At 35.9% G+C, this 21987-nt stretch overlaps 1 protein-coding gene across 2 annotated transcripts in view; it reads right to left on the reverse strand.

The window, feature by feature from the left end:
- Window positions 1-21987, reverse strand: part of TRPS1 (transcriptional repressor GATA binding 1) — a 252368-nt gene that overhangs the window by 165579 nt on the left and 64802 nt on the right. For both annotated transcript variants that reach the window (XM_030875644.2, XM_030875638.2), the window contains one exon: window positions 8185-8788. In XM_030875644.2, coding sequence (XP_030731504.1) covers window positions 8185-8788 — 604 coding nt within the window. The remainder of the gene's footprint in view (window positions 1-8184; window positions 8789-21987) is intronic.

A 21987-nucleotide genomic window follows, 5' to 3' on the forward strand; every position in this document is an offset into this window, starting at 1 on the left:
ATGTGTATCTTCTAAAATATGACCAACACTGCTTCAACTGTAGCATGCTTTGCAAAACAGATAAGCTTCTAAAAAGTTATAAGTAAATAAAAACATTTTCATTTTTCAAAGTATCAGGGAAGAAATTTTAAAAGTCCCATGCGGAGGTTCCGGGGTTTTTTTTAAAGCAAATGATTATTTTTAAGTAAAGCAAATAGCTCTCTCAAATGTAATATTTGTAAATGTTTAGATTCCCATATATAAATCTGACCTAACTTGTGCATATAAATGACATCAGGGCATGTTTTCATAAGTGTCATTAACGGGGTAAGAATGGCCTGAGAGGGCTTCCCTGGTGGCACAGTGGTTAAGAATCTGCCTGCCAATGCAGGGGACACGGTTTCAAGCCCTAGCCCGGGAAGATCCCACATGTCACGGTGCAAATAAGCCCGTGCACCACAAGTACTGAGCTTGCACTCTAGAGCCCGCATGCCACAACTACTGAAGCCGTGCACTAGAGCCCGTGCTCCGCAACAGAAGAAGCCACCGCAATGAGAAGCCAGCGCACCGCAACAAAGAGTAGCCCCCGCTCGCTGCAACTAGAGAAAACCCATGTGCAGCAACGGAGACCCAACACAGCCAAAAATAAATAAATAAATAAAAATAATGGCTTGAGATTCTGTATTTTTAGCCTATAGCAATTACAAACTCAATGTTAATTGAGAAAGTATTCTTTCCCCTGTCTTTTTAACACGTTATTAAGAAATAATAAAGACTATTCTGACATTCTGAAAATCCTATGAAAGAAAAATACTTTCTAATGGAATCAATGTAAATATTTAAGCGACAATTAAAACTAAAGATCATTAAATTCCATATTTTAAAGAGAAAAATCAAGTTCTCTCTTATATTCCCTCAAAGCCCACGCTATTACCCCACCACATCCAATGAAGGCAAAAACTGGGTTGAGAAATTGTGAAGGGTAGTAAAAACATCATCCATGAAGGCAAAAGGAAAACAAGGAAAGAGAGTTCTCGCCTAAAAAAGGTAAGCCTATCTGAGTTGACTGCTTTCCCTTAAGAAACATGACTCAACTCTGCAGAAGAACATAGGTCGTACTTGGAAATAAATTCCTCTAGAAAACAAACTGTGCTGCACACATAATGTAAGGGAAGCATATCATACCATTATCTGGGTATTGGATATCTGTCATATTTCATATACATAAGAAATAGCTCTTAAAGATTATCATTTGCTTTTTCCTTGATTACCTGCATTCATCATTAAATAAGTCAATTTAGTTTAACAGCTCTCCTTAATTACGTATTTCTAGGATATTATTCTCTAAGCATTATTTATGAGTGAATTTATTTTTATTTTGTATCTTAAAAATGACCCACTTCAATGACAGTGACTTGGACATGGGACACCATTTATTATCAGTCGGATTTTCTCATTTAAATATTATACAGTGTATTCTGTCTTTTAGAAATATCTCTGTATATCCTTAGTTTTTTCTGATTAATCATGATGTTACAGATAGGTAAATTTCCAGGGCATGAAATGGTTCATCGCTTTCATAATTAATATGCCCGAATTAAATCTTAGAAATTGAGAAACTCTTTTTAAAAAGGCAAGTTAACATGTAAAATTATGTGCGAGAGCTATTTGATCATCCTAACATGAGAGATGATACCACTCAATTGATCACATCACAAATGTCCTGTGCTTACAAAAACAAAACGAAAGTAAGATTCCTTTGCCTTACCCCAATCACTGATAACAACATAAAAAATATGCCGTAAGATAAAGTATTGTGGGTTTTTTTCCAAAATGACGTCATAACCCCGATTCTGTTTTACTTGTAAATTATAGTTAATTACAAACATCTATAAATGAGAATGTTACTTCGCCAAAATGAAGGAAATAGGGTTCTTGGAGCCTCACTGAAACTATCTGCATCTCCTTGAACTAGTAGCACAACCACACGCGGCAGTATCCTACTTGCCATGTTTGCCTACTTGAGTTTATTGGTAGACCATCTTAGTAATCAATGTCCTGGTCTATAAACACTTAATGAAAGTTCACTGACAGAGTCAAAGGGAAGGGAGAGTAAAAGAATATGACAATGGAAACAATATTCACTTTTTTGGTGGGAGCAAATACCAAACACAGAAATCCAAGATAAAAATTTTTCCTGGATTTTAGGTAATGAACACTTCTGTTAAATCCACCCATCAGACTGGACTTGGCCAGAAAAATACTAGATTCACATCGAGGCTGCGCAGCTCATGGCTGACACACTTTGGAATCATTCTGCATCTGTGCTCCTGAAACTTGGGCCACCTTCTGTATACTCTTCACTTCCAACATCTAAGAACACTCAACAATAGGGTCCTTCTTGGGCCCTGTTATCTTCTGACTCATGCCGTCCGTGAAAAAAAGGAAGCCAAGCAAAAGATAGTTATACAGGAAATAATTAACAGATACCGTGCTGAAGGATACCATTTCACAGGGACTACAAACTTACAGCCCAATTCACTAAAAGATACATCTGCTTCCCCTGCCTTAGAAACCTGGGCCAGCAGAACTATGCCAGGCTTCACAAAAAGCCTAGGTTACAAAAAAAGAAAAAAAAAAATGTGCTTTTAAAAAATACTTTAGCCAGGGGAGTTGACTTAAAAGAAAGAAATCAGAATAATAGAAAATCCCATTAGTCAAACATATATGTATCAAATTGATTTTACTAGTGATCTATTGTCAAATATGGTATGCCAATATAAAAGATGAATAACCAATAAAGGAAAAAAAAAGCTACTTAGATTTTATTTAATAAAAATTAAAATGGTCATGTTCACTATTAAACATAACTAAGAGGATGAATAATTGTTATTTTTAAAATAAATTTATTATATATTTGAATTTAAACCATACCCTTTTCTAATAGGTGACAACAGAAATGCATCTATCTAGGGCAGAAGCACAGAGATATACAAGGATTGTTAATCTCTGGATACAGTAAATAGTTTTTAACATTTTATTCTTAGGCAAAATAAATATCAGCGGCTACCTAAAGAGAAATTTTACAAACAAGGCCTAAAAACTATTTCATAGCTAATGATTAGGGAGGTGTATGCTTCCTATTTCTCCTGGTATAGACTTTTCTCTTTGGTATTCAATATATGCAAATATAAAAAAATTCAAATGGGGTCAGGAAAATGGTTATGTATGTAAACACTATGTTTGGACAACAGTACCTAGATGATAGCTGCTTTTATTTTCATTAAACATGAAGCAAAACAATAAATATCAGACTTTTCACCTGAGATCATCTTTAGTTAAAAAAAAGTTCCTGCGGTCTTCTGTCAATGGTTGTAAAGGCATTCAACACTGTCGCTTGTTTAAACGTCTCTTTGACTGCCAGTGGACTGTCCCCAAAAGAACATTTTTGCATCTCAATAGACTGTCCGGTATCAACAATCTTTAAACTATAAATTTAACGCCGCTGAAGAAAGGGGGAAATAACATCTGCTTTGTACTGTCTTGGTATCACATTTACAAAACGAACAAATAATCATACTACTTTGCCCTTATCTAGAACCCTGCATCTGACGATCTCAAATGGCCCGACAAACATTAATTAACTAAGCTGCGCAGCACTCCTGGGAGGATGGCTGGCATCATGATCCCCTCTAGCAGACAAATGAACGGGATCCTGGGAGGCCCTTTCTCTGAGCCAATGGCTCAACTCGGATCTCAACTCCAAGAACCTGAAACTCAACTCCACAGCCCATGGCCAGACATCTCTGCCAAAACCAAGCAGTGCAAAATGTACATGTTAAACAGGACAAATCCGCAAGTAAATTTACACTGAAATCAATCACAAAGAGATTTATTTTTCCCCTAGGTGCATGTGCAAAGTGGACTGATAACTAGGGCATCTGAACTGGTGGAAGAATTAGAGCCTACGAGTTATCTGACTGTGACGTTCTGTCCTGACATGACATGCAGAAGTTTATTACGTAAGTATAGATTTGCCAACTAAACAATTATACTTCTGAGTTTCACTGAAAAACGAAAAAAATGCATGTGATATTGGCAAAATCTTTGTGAAATTTAATAACAGGTGTTTGCTTCCTTTTAATATGGTTATCAGTTAAAAAACATCGCTTTCTGTGTTATAAAATCCAATCTAAAACGTTAATTACAAGAATGAAACCTAGAATTCCTCAACAGGAAATAATAAAACGAACACAGTTACATCTGCATAAGAAGCTACCAAATAATTAAAAAAATAAATACCTTTGTTAAAATAAAAATTATACAAGACGCTGATCAGAAAAGAGCACCCGACTACACTGAGTTCTGACTATACTACACTGTTTAGTTTAAAATGAGAAAGGAACAGCTATTTGAATATAAAAAAACAATTAACTTTTACTTTTAGCAAGACAGTATTAAAGACATTAACATCTTCCTGGAGCCAAATTTAAATGCTGCGTTTTCAAAACATTTTCAGGAGCTGATTCATGTTTTATAAGATCTATTCTAGAAGTTTTAAAAGAGGAATAATTAAACTTTACATATAAACTTGGACTATTTCTAGCAAAGCATCTAAAGGGGCTAATATTTCTGTCTACTCATAAAAAGAAAAAACATGATTTTATAGAAATACTGTTAGTGCACACAAAACACTGATTTTCATAAAGCAATTTACAAGATGAAGCTTATGTTAATGTGCTCCCTGCCATACTCAAAGCACAATGATCAACACAGGTCACATACACGATTTAGAATTTTTTATAACAAGATCAATTCCATACTAGTAACAAGGGAAGTCTAAAGGTATTCACCAAATGAAAATACACATAAATGAGCTGCCACTGAATATAAAACTAAAAGCCAAACACTGACCTAAGGAAAAAAAAAAAGAAAAGAAAGAAGTGAAGAAAACTAATGAATATTTTGAAACTTGAGCTCTTCTCTGTGATTCTTGTATTTCCTTCCTCACTTTGAGTGCAGCAGAATTTCATAACTACAACCAGTTAGAAACATGTAAAAGAAAGACTAATATTCTGAAAGTGATATTTTAATGATGTGCTTTGTGACATGACCCTAACTCCATTCAGCATACTCTTTAAAATGTTTCCATTATTTAGCAACATAGTGTTAAACTATTTTAAATTAACATTTTCTGTTGGACACATTTTCCACACTTAATTCTTGAATATCACTCTGCCCAGTAGTCAAAGATGATAGTCAAGTTTTTACTTTTAGTATTAGAAACTACATGTATAAATATATTTACATTTGTCCTATTAATGCTTTATTGGATGCTCTAATTAAAAAATCGCTTTTAAAACCTATTTTCCATTTCTTTTAAATTGCTTACTATTTCAAAATAAACATACCAAACAGCAAGTTAATTTCAAGTTCCATTCTACTATTTAAACTCAAACATGAATGTTACATTCTGTAGATATATACTTACACAGACCCCTGTTTTTTCATTTAAAACATGGAAATTGTATGTGCATATTTCACTTGTGTACTTATAAATTTTTACAGGACACCTTTCTTACTAACTAGACCTCTAAAATTACAAAATTAAAGTACTTTGGTTTTGCCTTAGTAAATATGATGGCAATATTCTTTTGGGTTTCCCCTCACTGATGGCAGAGGAAGGAATGAGAAGTATATGTTTGCCATGATAACTTAGCAATACCAATTTCTACCACCAAAGTAGATTTCTTGTCAAATTCACAATCAGAATTCACCAAAATAGAATTCTTGTCAAATTCACAATCACGCGCTCTTAATTCTCTCAAGTATCTTAAAAAGCTGATCAGCAAGACATGTGTAAATTAAAACTTTTAAATTCAGTTAATATACTAAATATTGGGTCGGCCAAAAAGTTCATTAGATTTTAAGTAAAAATAAAAGCCACATTTTTTCATTTCATCTAGAACTTTACCGAACAGCGTATTCACTAACCAAATGAACATTTTGGCCGACCCAATATTTCACAATAAATCAAATCAGCTATACCTCCTTATTGCAAATGTCCAATAAAATGGGTGACTTTCAAAAGCACTATTCAAATGCAATGAAAATATAAATTTTAAAGATCAAATTTTACTAAAATCACAGAAGACAGACCCAGGCCACTTTAAAATACGTCATATATATATATATGTGTGTGTGTATATATATATACACACACATATATAGAGAGAGACTTTTTAGTCAGCTCTCAAAATTTAGTAGATGATGGTCTTTAAGTATCACAAATCCTACAGTTAGGAATCTGATATTCACTGTAGAACACAGTTAAGTAGCCTCTTGCTGAAGATTTCCTACTTCAGCAGCTGATGTGGAGGAACTGAAAAGACAGTTGAAATGATGCAACAGAAAGTTGAAGTCAGGGAATTAAGGAAGCGGAGGAGTTGAGAAAAACAATTTTTTTTAGAAAAGTATTATCATTCTCAGGCTGCTTAAAGAATAGAACTATCCTGCTCAGGCTTTAAATTGCACTGCTTCATAAATTACTGCTCGTTCCAAATGCTTAGTGTTTACAAACGGTGGCAGAAAAGGTAACATTCCAGAAACAGTCTAAAAGAGTCACACAACTTGGTATCAGATGAAGATGTCACGGATGAAAACAGTTTTAAATGGAAAAAAAAAAAAAAGAGTGGGGAGTTCTAGTGATACAGATGTAAGGAAATCAATTCCACCACGCTCTCAAGATGCAACATGAAATTTAAAAATCCTAGGACACTGTCATTCCTGCCTTATAACCAGAAACCATAAGAGCCACTTGAGACCAGAAGAGTCCTCATATGCTAAGAAAATGACGAGCATTTACAATGATAAAAATGCATAATATATGAAAGAAGCTCCCTAAATTGAACACTCACTTGAAAAGCACAGGAACTATTTCTCTTCTTTCCAAAGTTATTTATGATAAACTTGCTCCTTCCGGGCAGGAAGGATTCTTTGTTTCTCAGTGTACAAGGAGGCATCTCCTCTTCTGCATTCAAGCCCTTCTCTTAGCTCCAGGGCATGACTGCGGATGGGAAAGGTAACAACTTTTATAATTAACTGTGCTCCTCCAAGGGGCGTTTCTCAACTCCACTAGAGAAAGCCAGAGAAGCACAGATAAGCCTCAGAGAATCTACATGAAATAAGAGCGGAGTAGCCAAGCCGACATTGGCAAGAGTAATTTTTCTCCCCAGAATACATCCAGAGAGAACTCGGTGGTCTCTAACCTCCAGGTCAAAGCACTGGGCTGGCTGAACTAACCAGCTCTTTTGTAAAGGTTAGCTGGATTCTGATCCTACCTTCCATGAAGGAACAAAGCTTTGAAATCAACCGGAAAGCTCAAAACTTCTCAAAGTCAAGGTGAGATGTTGCAGTGGTAGTGCCTTAGGCAAAAAGCAAGCAACACTCAACTGAATTTTCAAAATCTAAAATATTTCTTAACAATTCACAGTCTACACAGCATGAAGAGAGTGAGCAAGGATCTTATCTTACAGAGCTTTTGTTTAGTTTCTTTTTCACGCAGGACTGTGTCTTTCTCCCTACAGGAGCCCGATAATGTAAAATTCATGGTTCTCTTCTTCGGATGCTCTTCACACCATTCACACTTAAGTCTATCTCATTTTTCCCCTCCTCTTGGCAACAAAACAACAAGCATTGTCATTTGTACATAATCACGCTGTGAGTTTTAAAAACACTACATTTCCGTATTAACGTCTCACTGAGGGCTTTGCATTCTTAGCGATTTAAATCTCTGCTCATTTCCTTATTAACCATAGACTGTGTCACACCACCTTAAGATTTAAAAGTCATTTCATCGTTTTAATGTAACAAATGTGCATCCTTCTGGGATTCCGAGCCTCCCTTCTCCAAAAGCGGCCTCATGGTTTTGCATAATCACCAGGGATGATTAACAAACATTCAATCGGAGCTGAGAGTGGTGACAAACAAGTGACTTCCACCCACTCGATCAAGTGTATGTAGAGTCCACACAAACACACGTGAGCTGCTTTCTACCACTTTGGCCTTATTAAGTATACATCCCCAGACAGATACACATCATTTAGTTACACTTGGTAAGTCATGATACTAACTCTAGAGAAGGTACGTTCTCCCCATTTTCCCTTCAAGATATAGGAATTATTTAAAAAAATTAAACCTTCCTACCCGTAACAGGGACTGGGATTCATCCTTGGACTTGTTTTCTCCGGATGCAGGATACTGCTGGGTGAGGGCGCCAGCCTTCTCTCCGCCTGCAGGCACCCCCTGCAGGAAGCCCTTGGTCTCCACAGCCAAGCCATAAATAGGGCGCGCCAGGTGGGCAGCCTCTACGTTGGGGCTATCCCTTAAAGTCTTTGTCTGCTCTTGGGGGCCGGACACAGGGGTCAGAAGCCCCAGGCTTGCTTGGGTATAGGATGGACTGCCCCGTAGGATGTCCGCCCCTCTCCAAGTCACGTTGCGAAGGTCATCACTTGAACTCTCAGCCCAAGCTTTTTCTTTCAGCCCGTCCTTCTCTTCTAGCTTCTCCCTCTTCACCACACTCTCAGCAACCGGCTCTCCCATTTTAGAGTCTGGATTGAGCAGACTGTAGACCTTGAGGTCAATCTTGGGCTCCTCCTTGATGGTGGATACGGCATGCCCGTCCTCTTCGCCGTTGGCTGTAGTGCTGTCCTGTTCCTGGCAGTGAACAGTGTTGAAGTGTTCCAGTAGTGACTGAGTCTCGGCAGCTGTAAAACTGCATTGACGGCATTTGTAGCAGCTGTGTGCTCTCCTGCAGAAGAAGAAAACCATTACTCGAAATCTAGCATTCAGAAGGGCTTTAAAAAAATAGTCTTCAAGCACCTGAATTTTATCTCCTGTAATGTAATAGGTAGAATGCAATACAATATTCTCAATACCCAGAAACTGGCATCTTCCGTTCTAGGTAAGGAATGCAATATTCCCGTTTGTTATATTAGCAATAACAGGTATCTGCACACACAGACACACTTATGCGCACACACTCCAGACGAGTCACATTTAAAACTGGTTGATTTGCTTTATTATTGAAGGACCTGCTCTGTTCATTTTACTGTGACCGGATAATCATCAATTCTATATTATTTAATAGATATTCATAAATTTTTACACCTGATTTCATCAATGGACTTTTCTCTTTCCACTTATTTAAACTAAACTGGGATATTTTTCACTATAAATATATATACATTGCTAGTGCTGAAGTGCTCTATACAGCTTTTACATATATTAAAGTAAATTCTACCGAACTGATTACAATGTTCTTTTCTATCATAAAATTTAGATCCATTTAATCAATGAAATGTGGTTGACTGAGCTACATAATCTAGTAAATAAAATATACCAGAAGCTCAAGTTTTTTAAGACAAATTTTTTCTATCTGTAAGGACTTATGAACATTCAACAAGTTGAATGTCTGTTGGGTACCAAGCAGCATGATAGGTGCTGTACAGATATATTCATTAAAAGAGTGTGTGTGAATGTATGTTTATGTGTGTGTTTTCTTTTTATAAGGCATAAGACAAGGAGACCTTATTGTTGGATTTCATAGCATCTCCTGCTGTTAAAGACAGAATGGTAACTGTTAAATTAAAAAAATGTTTGATTAACAAAGAAGAACAGAGGCACTGTATCCTAAAAGGCATACTGGAAAGGTACACAAATAACTGGGAATAAGGCATACATTCTTTAACTGTAAAAACCTTGTATGGCTTTCTAATTAAATAACCATGTGAAACACTTGCTACTCCACGATATAATGTGTTAGGAGTTACAACTTAAAATAACAAAATAAGTTTTGAGAGCTGTTACTTAAATCTACTGCAGGGGCTTCCCTGGTGGCACAGTGGTTGAGAGTCCGCCTGCCGATGCAGGGGACACGGGTTCGTGCCCCGGTCCGGGAAGATCCCACATGCCGCGGAGCGGCTGGGCCCGTGAGCCATGGCCGCTGAGCCTGCGCGTCCGGAGCCTGTGCTCCACAACAGGAGAGGCCACAACGGTGAGAGGCCCGTGTACCGCAAAAAAAAAAAAAAAAAGCTACTGCAAAGTAGGTACCCCTATATGTAATCTGTAGATAATCATCACAATATTACTTTGCCAGGCACTGGGTACACATTGGTGAATACAAGGCACATAGTCCTTGTTCACCTGGTGTTTAGAGTCTAGTCAGGAATGACAAGCTTCACACTGTTCTCTAAATAAACATGTAAGGACAAAGTAATATGTGCTAAGAATGGAATGGATGGGATGGTAAGGCGGTGGAAGGGCTGCTTAAGGTCCTCAGGAAGGCCTTTCTGAGGGCGATTTATCAAAGCAAAGGATGGAAAGGAGCTATCCTTGTTGGAGGAGGAGGGAGGGGAAAGGGCAGTACATTCTAGCAAGCCTGAAATACTGAAAGAGGCCACTGATGCTTGAGAGGAATAAATAAGAGGAAGCATAATAATCAACAAGCCGGAGGGTCACCTAGAGCTTTGTGGACCACGGCAAGGAGGTAGGTATCTTCAAAGGGAAAGGGAAGCAACTGCAAGGTTATAGGTAGAGGAGTAGCATGGTTAAATGTGTGCTTTCATCCCTTTGGGAGTGTAAAAGTTTCTCTACTGCAGGACTTCATTCCGAGACCTGATGGCTGAAAATCCAAAAGAACATTCTTATTTTATGGAAGCAAAATTCAAAGGTATTAAGACATGTAACAAAATCTCAGCCAATATTTGTTGAGAGTACTTAATTTGGTACATGATTATCTTCTTGTGATTAACAGCTTACATTTGGTTGAACAAATATGGATATTTAACCTCTACTTTTTACAGGAGGTTGTTTTCAATCTTTTGTCCTATTTTTCTTCACGAAGTAGGAAAGATAAAAGGAAATACAATAAATGAAAAATAATTTGATGATGAATTGACCATAAAAATATTAAAATGGGGCTTCCCTGGTGGCGCAGTTGTTGAGAGTCCGCCTGCCGATGCAGGGGACACGGGGTCGTGCCCTGGTCCGGGAGGATCCCACGTGCCGCGGAGCGGCTGGGCCCGTGAGCCATGGCCGCTGAGCCTGCGCGTCCGGAGCCTGTGCTCCGCGATGGGAGAGGCCACAGCAGTGGGAGGCCCGCGTACCGCAAAAAAAAAAAAGAGAAGAAGTGCAAGACTCTAGAGTACCACATGAAAAAATTATTTTAAGACAGAAGACCCATAGTTTTATTGGAGAAGCAACTTAGTTCACTTAAAAGTAAGACTCTAGAACCAGAATGCCTAAGTTTCAAGCTTGGCTCTGTATTTTACTATATATGTGACTTTGGATAATTTACTGAACCTGCCTCAATTTCCTCACCTGCAAAATGAAAATAATAGTGCATCTAGTATGAGTTAACCAATATAAATCCTAAAATCAAATAAAGCCCCCCTTCTGTGTGAATCTGCATTCTGCACTATCCAAAGGAGCTAAAACTTACCACCTGGCATTTTGGTATCATTCTTTTCCACTCCCCCAGGTACCTTAACCATGACAGACATCTTTCTTAAAACCATGTTTATTTCCTAGCAGATCCTTTGTTTTAAGACATTACCAGGTAGAATATATTTTTTGCCTTTTCTGCTTCACCTAGTGGTGTTCAATGGCCTGAAAGATGGAGCAGTTTAGCAGTTAATTGTCAAGCCTTACTCTTTTTTCAATAATAGTAGTCAGAGCCATAATCTTAAAATTCTGAATAACAAAGACAGAAAGGGCATTACCTGTGTTTTCCTGAAGTCTTCAGAGGTAGGGATGCTTTGTAAGCGTATTCAGGAGGGTGGTTTAGAACCATAATATATCTAGTAGTATATCTCAGTAATTAAGATTATGTGCCTTCAATATCTACTTACTCTGCAATCTAGAAATGTCCTTGAGCCAACCTATTCCTTCACCATAAAAAGACGAATACATCCAACCTTTAACTGGTATGTGACTGACATGTCCTCCTAAATATACAAGGAGTTCTGGGTGTGTCCTGTCTAGGCAATGAATTCATCACAACGTATCACTTTTGACACAAGGTGTCTGGGGGCTTCTAGGTTTTCTAGTTTCAAGTTCCTGTCCCAACGGACAACTCTCTGACTCCTTGCAGGTCTCGGCAAGAGCTGTTCAGATCTGCCCACAGAGGAGCTCTTATTCTGACTGATCAAGGCAAAAGCTTCCGTGATACAGGTGCTGTAGGACTGTCCAAATGCAGAGGACGGTGAGGCTGGGTGTAAAGCAGAAAGGAGACAGAAACTGCAGAGGTAAGTTTTCAGTGAGAACCGGGTTTTACATTGAAAAGAAAAACACATACTAACAGGAAGGATATTAAAACGAGCTGGCAATAACAAGCTCAACGCACACACGTTTTCTTTTGAAGACTTCAAAGCACTCACACATATGTGATCTCGCATTCCACTGAGGTATAAAGCCCATTTTATAGATAAGTAAAATGAAGGAAGTGCCTTGTCCATTTAGTCTACATCAAGTCAAGAATACAGGGCTTCTACCTTCCAGACTGATGTTCTATTTTTCTATCCTCGGTTGCCTGAATTTTTAACTTTATACAAAAATAAATAAAATTACTGACAATACTGACAATGAAAAATGAGGGATAAAAATTGAAAAATGAGGGGAAGGGAAAGGTCTTCTAACTGACAGAAGTGAGACTGACTACAGCAATGGTTTGCAAAACGGGCTGCAACTGAAGGAGTTTCTTAGCAATACAGATTCCAGGGCCTCTCAGTTGCCCTATTGAAGATCTGAATCTCCTGGACATAACTTGAGAATCTGAATTTTTAGTAAGGTCTTCAGGGGACACCCATGCAGGGACCAGTCACAAACTACATTAGTAGATATATCCTGGTTCAAAACAACTGAATGAACACACTCAAGACATCCTCTACCACCTGTGGCTCTAATAAAACACAGGTAATGCCCTTACTATCTTTGTTATTCAGAATCATAAGATTCTGAGTGTGACTCCTATTCATGAAAAGAGAGTAAAGCTTGACAATTAAGCAGTAAACTGCTAAACTGCTCCATCTTTCAGGCCACTGAACACCCTGAGGTGAAGCAGAAAAGGCAGTTTGCTGCATAATACTCTGGAGAACTGAAGGACTTCTTTCTCCATATAATAGTCATCAAATAAATGATAGGAAATATATGAAAAAGACAACATCACTGTACTTTCAAAAGCTGGGAGCAACATGAACTTTTCAATCACCTATGCTAACATCTAGAGCGGTGCTTCTTAAACCCTAACATGCAGAAGAATCATCTGGGAATCTTGTTAAAACTCAGATTCTGATTCTGGAAATCTGGGGTGGTACCCAATAGTCTCTATTTCTTACAAAATCCCAGATGATGCTGATGCTGTTGGTTCCCAGACCACACCTTAAATAGCAAAAGTCACGAAGCCATGGTCAGAAATACGTCGATGAGTGTTAGATTGGAATGAACTCTCAGTATATATACTCAGTACTTGACAGAACATTCCCAAATGAATTCTTTATGATGAGCAACATCATCTTCCCTCTTAAGGCACATACTCCCACCTCTGAAAGTCAACCCTAACAGCTTCATAAGCTAAAACTATAAACATGACATTGTCAAGCATAATCCGCAAATAGTCATTCATCTTCTTTATTTCACTGTTTGGGGATCATCTTTCAGTATTCTTTAGTTCTAGGCCATTTATATATATTATTCTACAACAATCACACATAGTACCTATTTCCATCCCTACTTCATACAATAAGAACATGAAGCACAGACAAGTCAATTCATAAAATAATACGGAGTGCATGATGCAGTATTCTAGCTCGTGTCCATAGCTATTCTTGCATGTATGCTGTTTGGTAGTTGATGCAATACTACTAGCTTGTTCAGGAATTAGTTCCTGAAAGATTTGGGTGTATTTCTGACTTGTGTCACTCTCAACAATAACTGAAAAGCCCTTCAACTTAATGCCATGTCCCCCCAAAATAAAAAGATTATTTTAATGCCTAGTATAAGAAACATTACTGAAGAATAAAAGTTTAGTCATTGAGAAACTACGTTAGTTTGGACTCTGCTCTAACCTACTGAATACATTTCATTTTATCAACATTAATATGAAAACCTCAAAAGGCTCAGGGAGTTTTCTCTTCATTTTTCAAGACCCACCTTAACTACCTTTTCATCCATAAAGACTTCCCAAATGACTCAAACCCAAGAGTAAACCTACCATCCTCTGAGCTACTCTGAAACTCTGTCATCCAGAGGATTTTTTTCACATTGCATTTTATTAAAATGAATGGCCTTTGATTTAACTGATGGCATAAAAAGATTTATTTCATCATTTAAAAAGCTCTCATTCACCAAATAATCATGTATGTCTTACTTTACAGTTATATTGTAATTGCCTTAAAATCAAGATCAAAGCCCACACATCTCTATATATCCCTTCCAGCTCCACCCAGAACATCCAGATAGTCAGTAAATATCCACTTAATAACCAAAGGAATGAACCACTACAGCTCTGGTAATGCTAGACTTAATATGTAAAGTCATAAAGCAGCAGAGAAATATTAAGAAGTACATAGATATTTTGCAGATGGTATATTTTGAATGGTTCTCTGAATAAACTCTTCATTATTTAAAAACTCCTAGAACTTCTAGCTACATGAAGCTCAACTAATTTAAAAGACACTGCAAATATATTTGCATTAATTTAAATTCTATACTCTGCTGCCAACTGGATAGCAAACATCCTCTTCATGCTACCTGAGGAAAAAAGATGTCAGTCTGTAGATCTCCCTACCATTATCAGTGCCAGATAAAATACAGGATGCCCAGTTAAATGTGAATTTCAGATAATAAACAAATAATATTTTAGTGTAAGTATGTCCCATACAATGTTTGGGACATACTTACATAAAATCTCAATTTTTCCAGTGCAAAACTTTAGACAATGAACACAATCAACTTTGATAAAACAGATAATCATCTTTTGCCTCCAGAAAAAACTACATCAAGCTGCATAAAAAAACCAACTTGTACTTAATTCAAGTGACTTAAAATTTCTTTGAGAAAAGATGTTTTATTCCTTATTCTACTTGACAGAAATTTCATGTGCTATAAAAAAGCATTTATTTCAGATCCATTCATATTTCAACCTTTTATCCTAGCAGTATCATTTTATTCATTAGTAGAGATTAAAAATTATTTTCATAATTCATAAAGAACTGAGGTTTTCTAGATTCTAGAAAAAAAATCAGCTAAAAGGTGCTAGTCGTTTGCTCTACTCTGATAATATTTCTGTATTTTGATTTTCATAACAAACAGCTCACGGTATTTGTGGAGTCAGCTCTAAACAATGCTTTGTTTTTTTCCTTTTAATGTCAACTTCCAGAGATTTATGCCATAACTTAAAAAGCTCTCCTTCCCCGAATAACTGTATTTCACTTTCAATAGTTTTAACCATAGTTTTTCTTCTTCAATGACTAAATGGACATCAAAGTAAATGAATAAATTATAAATACTAATCAATTAAGACTGCAAAGGTATTTTTTGGTAATTATGGAAACAAATACCTACAGATAAATTGTCACAAAGGAAGAGTAAATGAAGTGATTTAATTTAAATATAGTTCAGTATATGTGACAACTAATTAGTCATTTTTTGTGTCATAAGAGTCTACAGGTATGGCACTTGAGGTCACTGCCACTGTTGAATGTTGGAATGAAAAGCATCTGAAGAGAGTATTTGAGGGACAAAAACAGAAAAGGAATTACAGATGTATAGGTGGGTAACCTATAATCAACTTTTAAAAGCTGAAAATTTAATATTCAGCCTTAGTCAAGTGCAAAGGAGTAGTCTACAAAATATAATCTAAGGAAAACTGAAATTCTGAATGAATAAGATTCCATTCAATCCACTCATCTTGTATTTTTATACTGAAATAATCTGATGAGTATTTACTTATTTGGAATAACTGGGTTCTTTTAGAAGGGCATGGGGTGATTTCACCTTCACGTGGTAGAAGAAAACAAAACTAATGTCATAGCTGAAAAATCTCAATTTATGATTCACTTTCAAAAAGAAGATATCCCTACCAAACATTCAAAACAGAAAAATAAATCTTCCCATGAAATAGAAAGTAAACAAGAAAAGAGAAATAAATTATATAATATGAAATGTAAATCATGGCTAAAATTTATCTTATTCCATGACTCAATAACTGTCCTATACAAAGTCTTCAGGACCATTAAATCTGAAATTTCTAATAAATAATGTATCCAAATAAAGGTAGTGCAATTGTGGGTTATTTTCTTGATGGACTATAACACCTTGGGTAACTTTCTGTCTCACAATGGGAATTTTCAACTTGAACCATGATGTCCATTTCAAGGTTTTACAGGCAACTGATTTATTAGGTATTGTTTAAAAGAACACGACACATAAAATACACAAATCTAGATGTAACCATCTTGGTACTCACCCTTTTAGAAACTCTGTACTAATGCACTGTGTACTTAGCTTTTTCAGATGTGCTGATAATTAAGTGCTTATCATAAAATCTATTCTTCAGAACTAGCAGAGCACACAGTTCATGTTCCTTCCCAGAGCTCTTTTAAGGTAGAAATTGTGCAGTAGCTACATTAATTTAATCAGCTACTGCATCCACTGTTATTTCCTTTAGCCTGAGATATATATTTTATGTCTAAAATATTCAAACACTGTTTAAAAAATTTTAACGCATTCATAAATCCCTAAACAGACAGATGCTTGTCATCACATACACTACCAAAAAATGTGTACATTTTTCCACATTCTAGTCAATTAGGTAGATAATGACTATATCACTGATTTTCAAGTAGTTTTTTAATAATAAGGGAAGTTGACTATTTATTCAAATATTTATTGGATATGTGTATTGATGAGAATTGATGCCTCATTTTTAAAATTTTATCGTGTAATATTAATCGCACACATGTACACGTACATATATATACATTCATATCTAGGTTTAGCAAAAAATGAAAATGAACATAATCATAGGATCATAAAATATGATTGATATATTTATATATATTCTTTATCTTTATATGGAGAGATACAGAGTGACAAAGAGTCTATGTACACACACACATATATATATACAGAGAAAGAAAGAATGATATATTTATAGAGGGAAAATAATGTTTATGGTACAGTTCAATATATGTATATGAATGTAACAAATATACATGGTGTATACATATATAAATATGTATGAATATATGTATACAGTTTTGTTTTGCTAGTTTTTATGAACTTCTTTTATGAACTTCTATGAAATGGTATGAAGCTACAAATAGTTGTCTTTGATTTGTTTTTATTCGGTCAAAATTATAAGACATCCATGTTGTATTCAACTGTCATTTATTCAAATTCACTATTGTACAATATTCCACTGTATGACAAATCTATAAGTTACTTAACTAACCTCTTATGTATAGTTGAGGTTTTTTTCTTATTTGTTTTGCTTTTTAATTTTTGTTTCGGTTGTTTTGCTCTTTAAAAAAATACTACTTTGAACATTTTTGCACACGTTTCCTAGTGTTCCCATACAAGAAGTTTTCTTCTGAGGAGTGAAATTACATGGTCTTTGGGAATACGAGCATCTGACATTGCCAGAATTTGCTAAATTCACTTTATAAAATCATACGTACTGGCAATTTTTATCCATTTTTTAATCCATTATATATTTTTTGTCTTAACACCTATATTTCCTGGAATAAATAAAATGACCTCATTGTTTTCTTTGGTTAATATTTGCCTTGTGTGATTTCATCTATCCTTATCTTCCTGCTATGGACGTCTGATTTAATTACACTGAGTATAAGGGTGTGTTCTATATGATACTGTTTTTTGTTTTTTTTTTTTGGTACGCCGGCCTCTCCCATTGCAGAGTACAGGCTCCGGACGCTCTGGCTCAGTGGCCATGGCTCACGGGCCCAGCTGCTCTGCGGCATGTGGGATCTTCCCGGACCGGGGCACGAACCCGTATCCCCTGCATCGGCAGGCGGACTCTCAACCACTGCACCACCAGGGAAGCCCAATACTGTTTTTCTGAAATCTTATTTCTTATTGGCTTAGTATGTATCAAATTTTATAAGCATTTTATATCTGCTTGAAAAACATGTGCATTCTCTAATTGTTGGGTGTAGAATTTATGTATTTTAATTAAATCAATTTAAAAAAAAAAACGAACAGTGAGTTCCCTGGTGACCTAGAGGTTAGGATTCTGGGCTTTCACTGCCGTGGACCAGGTTCAATCCCTGGTCAGGGAACTGAGATCCTGCAAGCCACATGGCACTGCCAAGATAAATAAATAACTAAATAAATAAGTCTCTTAATTTGTTGCTCAAATATTTTATATTTTGAAAAAAATTTTTCTGTTCAACCTTTAATAAGGGAGGTTTCCTAAAATGTACTACTGTGATTGTGGTTTGTCATATTTTCCCCGTAGTTTTTGATCAATTTGTGCTTTACATATATATTTATTTATATTTATATTTTACGTATTTGTAATTATTATATATCCCTGATGAACTGAACCTCTTATCATTAGTAATGACTTTTCCTGCATATGCTTTTTGTCTTAGTCTAAATTGTATGAGATTAATAAAGCTACCTCAATTGTTCTTTCATTTATATTTACGCCTATAATTTAGTCTATTTTGCTCTTTCAAACTCTCCATAGCCTTATGCTTTGAGTGTGTAACCTATAAACAGCTTATAGTTAAATTTTTTTTAATATGTCTGATAATATCTTTTAAGTGGAAAGTTTAACCCCCACAGATTCATTAAGATTTTTGATATCTGGACTTTTTTTTTTACCATCTTCCTTTAAAAATTCTATTTGTCTACTTTTTCCCACGTATCCTCTAAAAAAGGATACATTAAAAAAAAGATTGAATTTTATGGGTGTTCTTTATTTTGTTGTCCATTTTTCTCCTCTATAGCTTTGGAAGTTATGTACTCATTTCCTACTCTTTCACTAGTTATCCCTAAAGTTATCAAAATATGCATAACAAAGTCCTAACTCACTAACTCCAGACAATTCAAGCACTTTAGAACACCTTAATTCTGATCAATCTCCCTGCAAACTCACATAATAGTGTTGCCCAATAACTCAGTCTATCCCTTTTTAACTGCATAAATTAGGCATGCTATGGCTGTTGAGACTTACTCACAGTTCCCTGGTCTTTGTTTATGTGAAAATGTCTTTGCTCTTATTTTTGGAAGGTAGTTTTGACAGGCAGGCAATCCTAGGTTGACTTTTTTTTTTTTCTTCAAAACTGAATAGTATTCCTCCGTCTTCTGGTTTCCATTGTGGCTGATAAAAAGTCTACTGTTAACCTAATAGTCTTTTTTGAATAGTTGAGCTGTTGTTTCTCTTTAGCTGCTCTAAGGAACCTCTCTGCCTTAGCATTTCAATTTTTACTACAAGATGTCTATGACTGAATTTATTTGTGTACAGATGGCCCCCAACTTATGATGGTTCGACTCACAATCTTTCAACCTTAGGATGGTGCAAAAACCATATGCAGTCAGTAGAAACCGTACTTTGAATTTTGAATTTGGATCTTTTACTGGGCTAATAATACGCAGGATACGTGGTACGATACTCTCTCATGATGCTGGGTCGAAGAAGGGAACCCCAGCTCCCAGTCAGCCACATGATCAGGAGGGGAAAAAACCAAAACATTTACAACCATTCTGTACCCAGACAACCATTCTGGTTTTCACTTTCAGTACAGTATTCAATAAATTACATAAGATAGTCAACACTTTATTATAAAATAGGCTTTGTGTTAAAAGATTTTTCTCAACTATAGGGTACAAGTGTTCTGAGCACATTTAAGTTAGGCTAGGCTAAGCTATGATTTCAGTAGGTTAGTTGTATTAAATGCATTTTTGATCTACGTTATTTTCAATTTATACTGGGTTTATTGGGACATAAACCCATCATAAGTCGAGGAAGATCTACATATTCTGCTCAGTATAAGCTATCCTATTTTGTACCTGTGTGTTTATGTCTTTCATCAGTTTTAAGAACTCATCTGCCATTATCTTCTCAAATATTGATTGCTTATCTTCCATTCAATATTCTTTTCTTCTGGGACTCTAATTAGATGCATGTCAGAACAGCTTCTTGTATTTTCATATCTTAATATCCACTTTTGATATTTTCCATCCCCTTCCCCTCTCTTAAGTATTCTGGCTAATATCTTCAGATTTAACTTCTGATTAACTCATTTGCTAATATATTACTTAACTTATCCATATGTTTTAAATTTCAATAATTAGATTGTCCATTCAAAAATGCTATTGTTTCTTTTTTGAATATTCCTGGTTATTTATAGTCTCATGTAGCTTGATCAATTTATAAGTGTAATTTTCATTTCTTTAAACATTTATTAATTATTATTTTCTAAATGAAAACTGCTGATCTGAAGCTCCTGGGTATCTAAAGCTATTATTTGCTTTTCCTACTGATTTCACATGTAGTGATTTACATCCACACTCATATGGTAAACTGCTGTAATGTGGAAGCTCATATAAGGTTTATCTGAAGCCATACATAACATGGAGGTGAAAACTGGAGTATTTTCCTGGAGATAAATCTGTGTTTACTTCTGACAGGAGTCAGAGGAAGGCAGTAATGTTGAATCACATTAGCCAACTTCAAGGTGCCAGCTTAGAGTGAAACTCATGGATTCAACGCCCTCTCTCTGCCAGTGACTCTGGGCTTAGTCTCAATATAACTGCAGTATCAATGTCAGCATTTTTCATCCATGAAAACTTGCATTCCCTGCTTGCTCTCCCCAGTCTGGGTTTAGCTCACTTTTGGTGAAGGGGTGAAGAGAAAAGCTTCAGAACTTACACTTAATTCATGGAAGTCTAACAAGTCACTAAGAAATTATGTTTTATCTGGTATAGTTGCTTTGTAAGGAGGTATTCCTCCCACAACTCCAGAAACACAAAGTTATAACACTGAAAATGTTGATTAGGAGAATGGTAGTCAATTAGAGAATGGGTACACTAGTTAATTAAATAATATATAATAAAAGAAATGGAGTGTGAGAAACAAACATGAGTGGAATATAACAATTCTGTCATGACGTGAACTACGGGGTATCATAAGTAAATATGAAACATAAAGAAAGGAGAACTGGCCAAGTTTCACTTACTAAGTGGATAATGTTGGCAGTTCAACTCAGGTTAAACTGGTTCTTTAGGAAAATGCTCATGGAATGAAATCCACACTGAGGTTTTTCTCTGATAGCTTTAAATCAACTCTCTTGCTTCTTAGCTGTAGTTATTTTATAGCTACATGATTTCACACATTGTACAGCTCTCCGTTTGTGCTATCTTTTTTAGTACACTATAAGTCTTGTACATAAAGTATTCAAAAGCCTAGAATATAATCCCCAGTAATAACAGAATTGTGGTAAAAGTTTCCCAACATGAATAATATGAATAAATATAAATTTAACTAGAAAGATAGTATTGTGATGTGGTAAATTTCTCTCCTCCTACACTACCTTCAAAATGTAGCATTTGGGGGAAGTGCTTTGATAGCAGATTAAGTTTTCAACATTCATGTGACTATCTGTTTTCACATCCCTGGAGCCTCCACTGTTCAACTTTCAGTAGAGTTTCTTTATACTTCTTACCAAGCTGTGGCTCCTGAAACACTAAGTCTCCAAATTTCAAATATTTCTAAAAGAACTCAAGCAGAGCAACTTAAAGGACCTAGGATCACACACACTACATCAGGTTTTAAGAATAAGTGCGAGAGGATTATAATGACCTAGAGACAAGTGCTGCTAATTATTTTTAATCTAATAAAATACTAAGAAGGTTGACTTAAGTTCAAAATGTACTTCCATTTTGTGTGTCCTCAGAAGGGTTCCAAGACCGTACAATAGT

Source organism: Globicephala melas, chromosome 17, assembly GCF_963455315.2.
Source record: "Globicephala melas chromosome 17, mGloMel1.2, whole genome shotgun sequence".
NCBI classification, from domain to species: Eukaryota; Metazoa; Chordata; class Mammalia; order Artiodactyla; family Delphinidae; genus Globicephala; species Globicephala melas.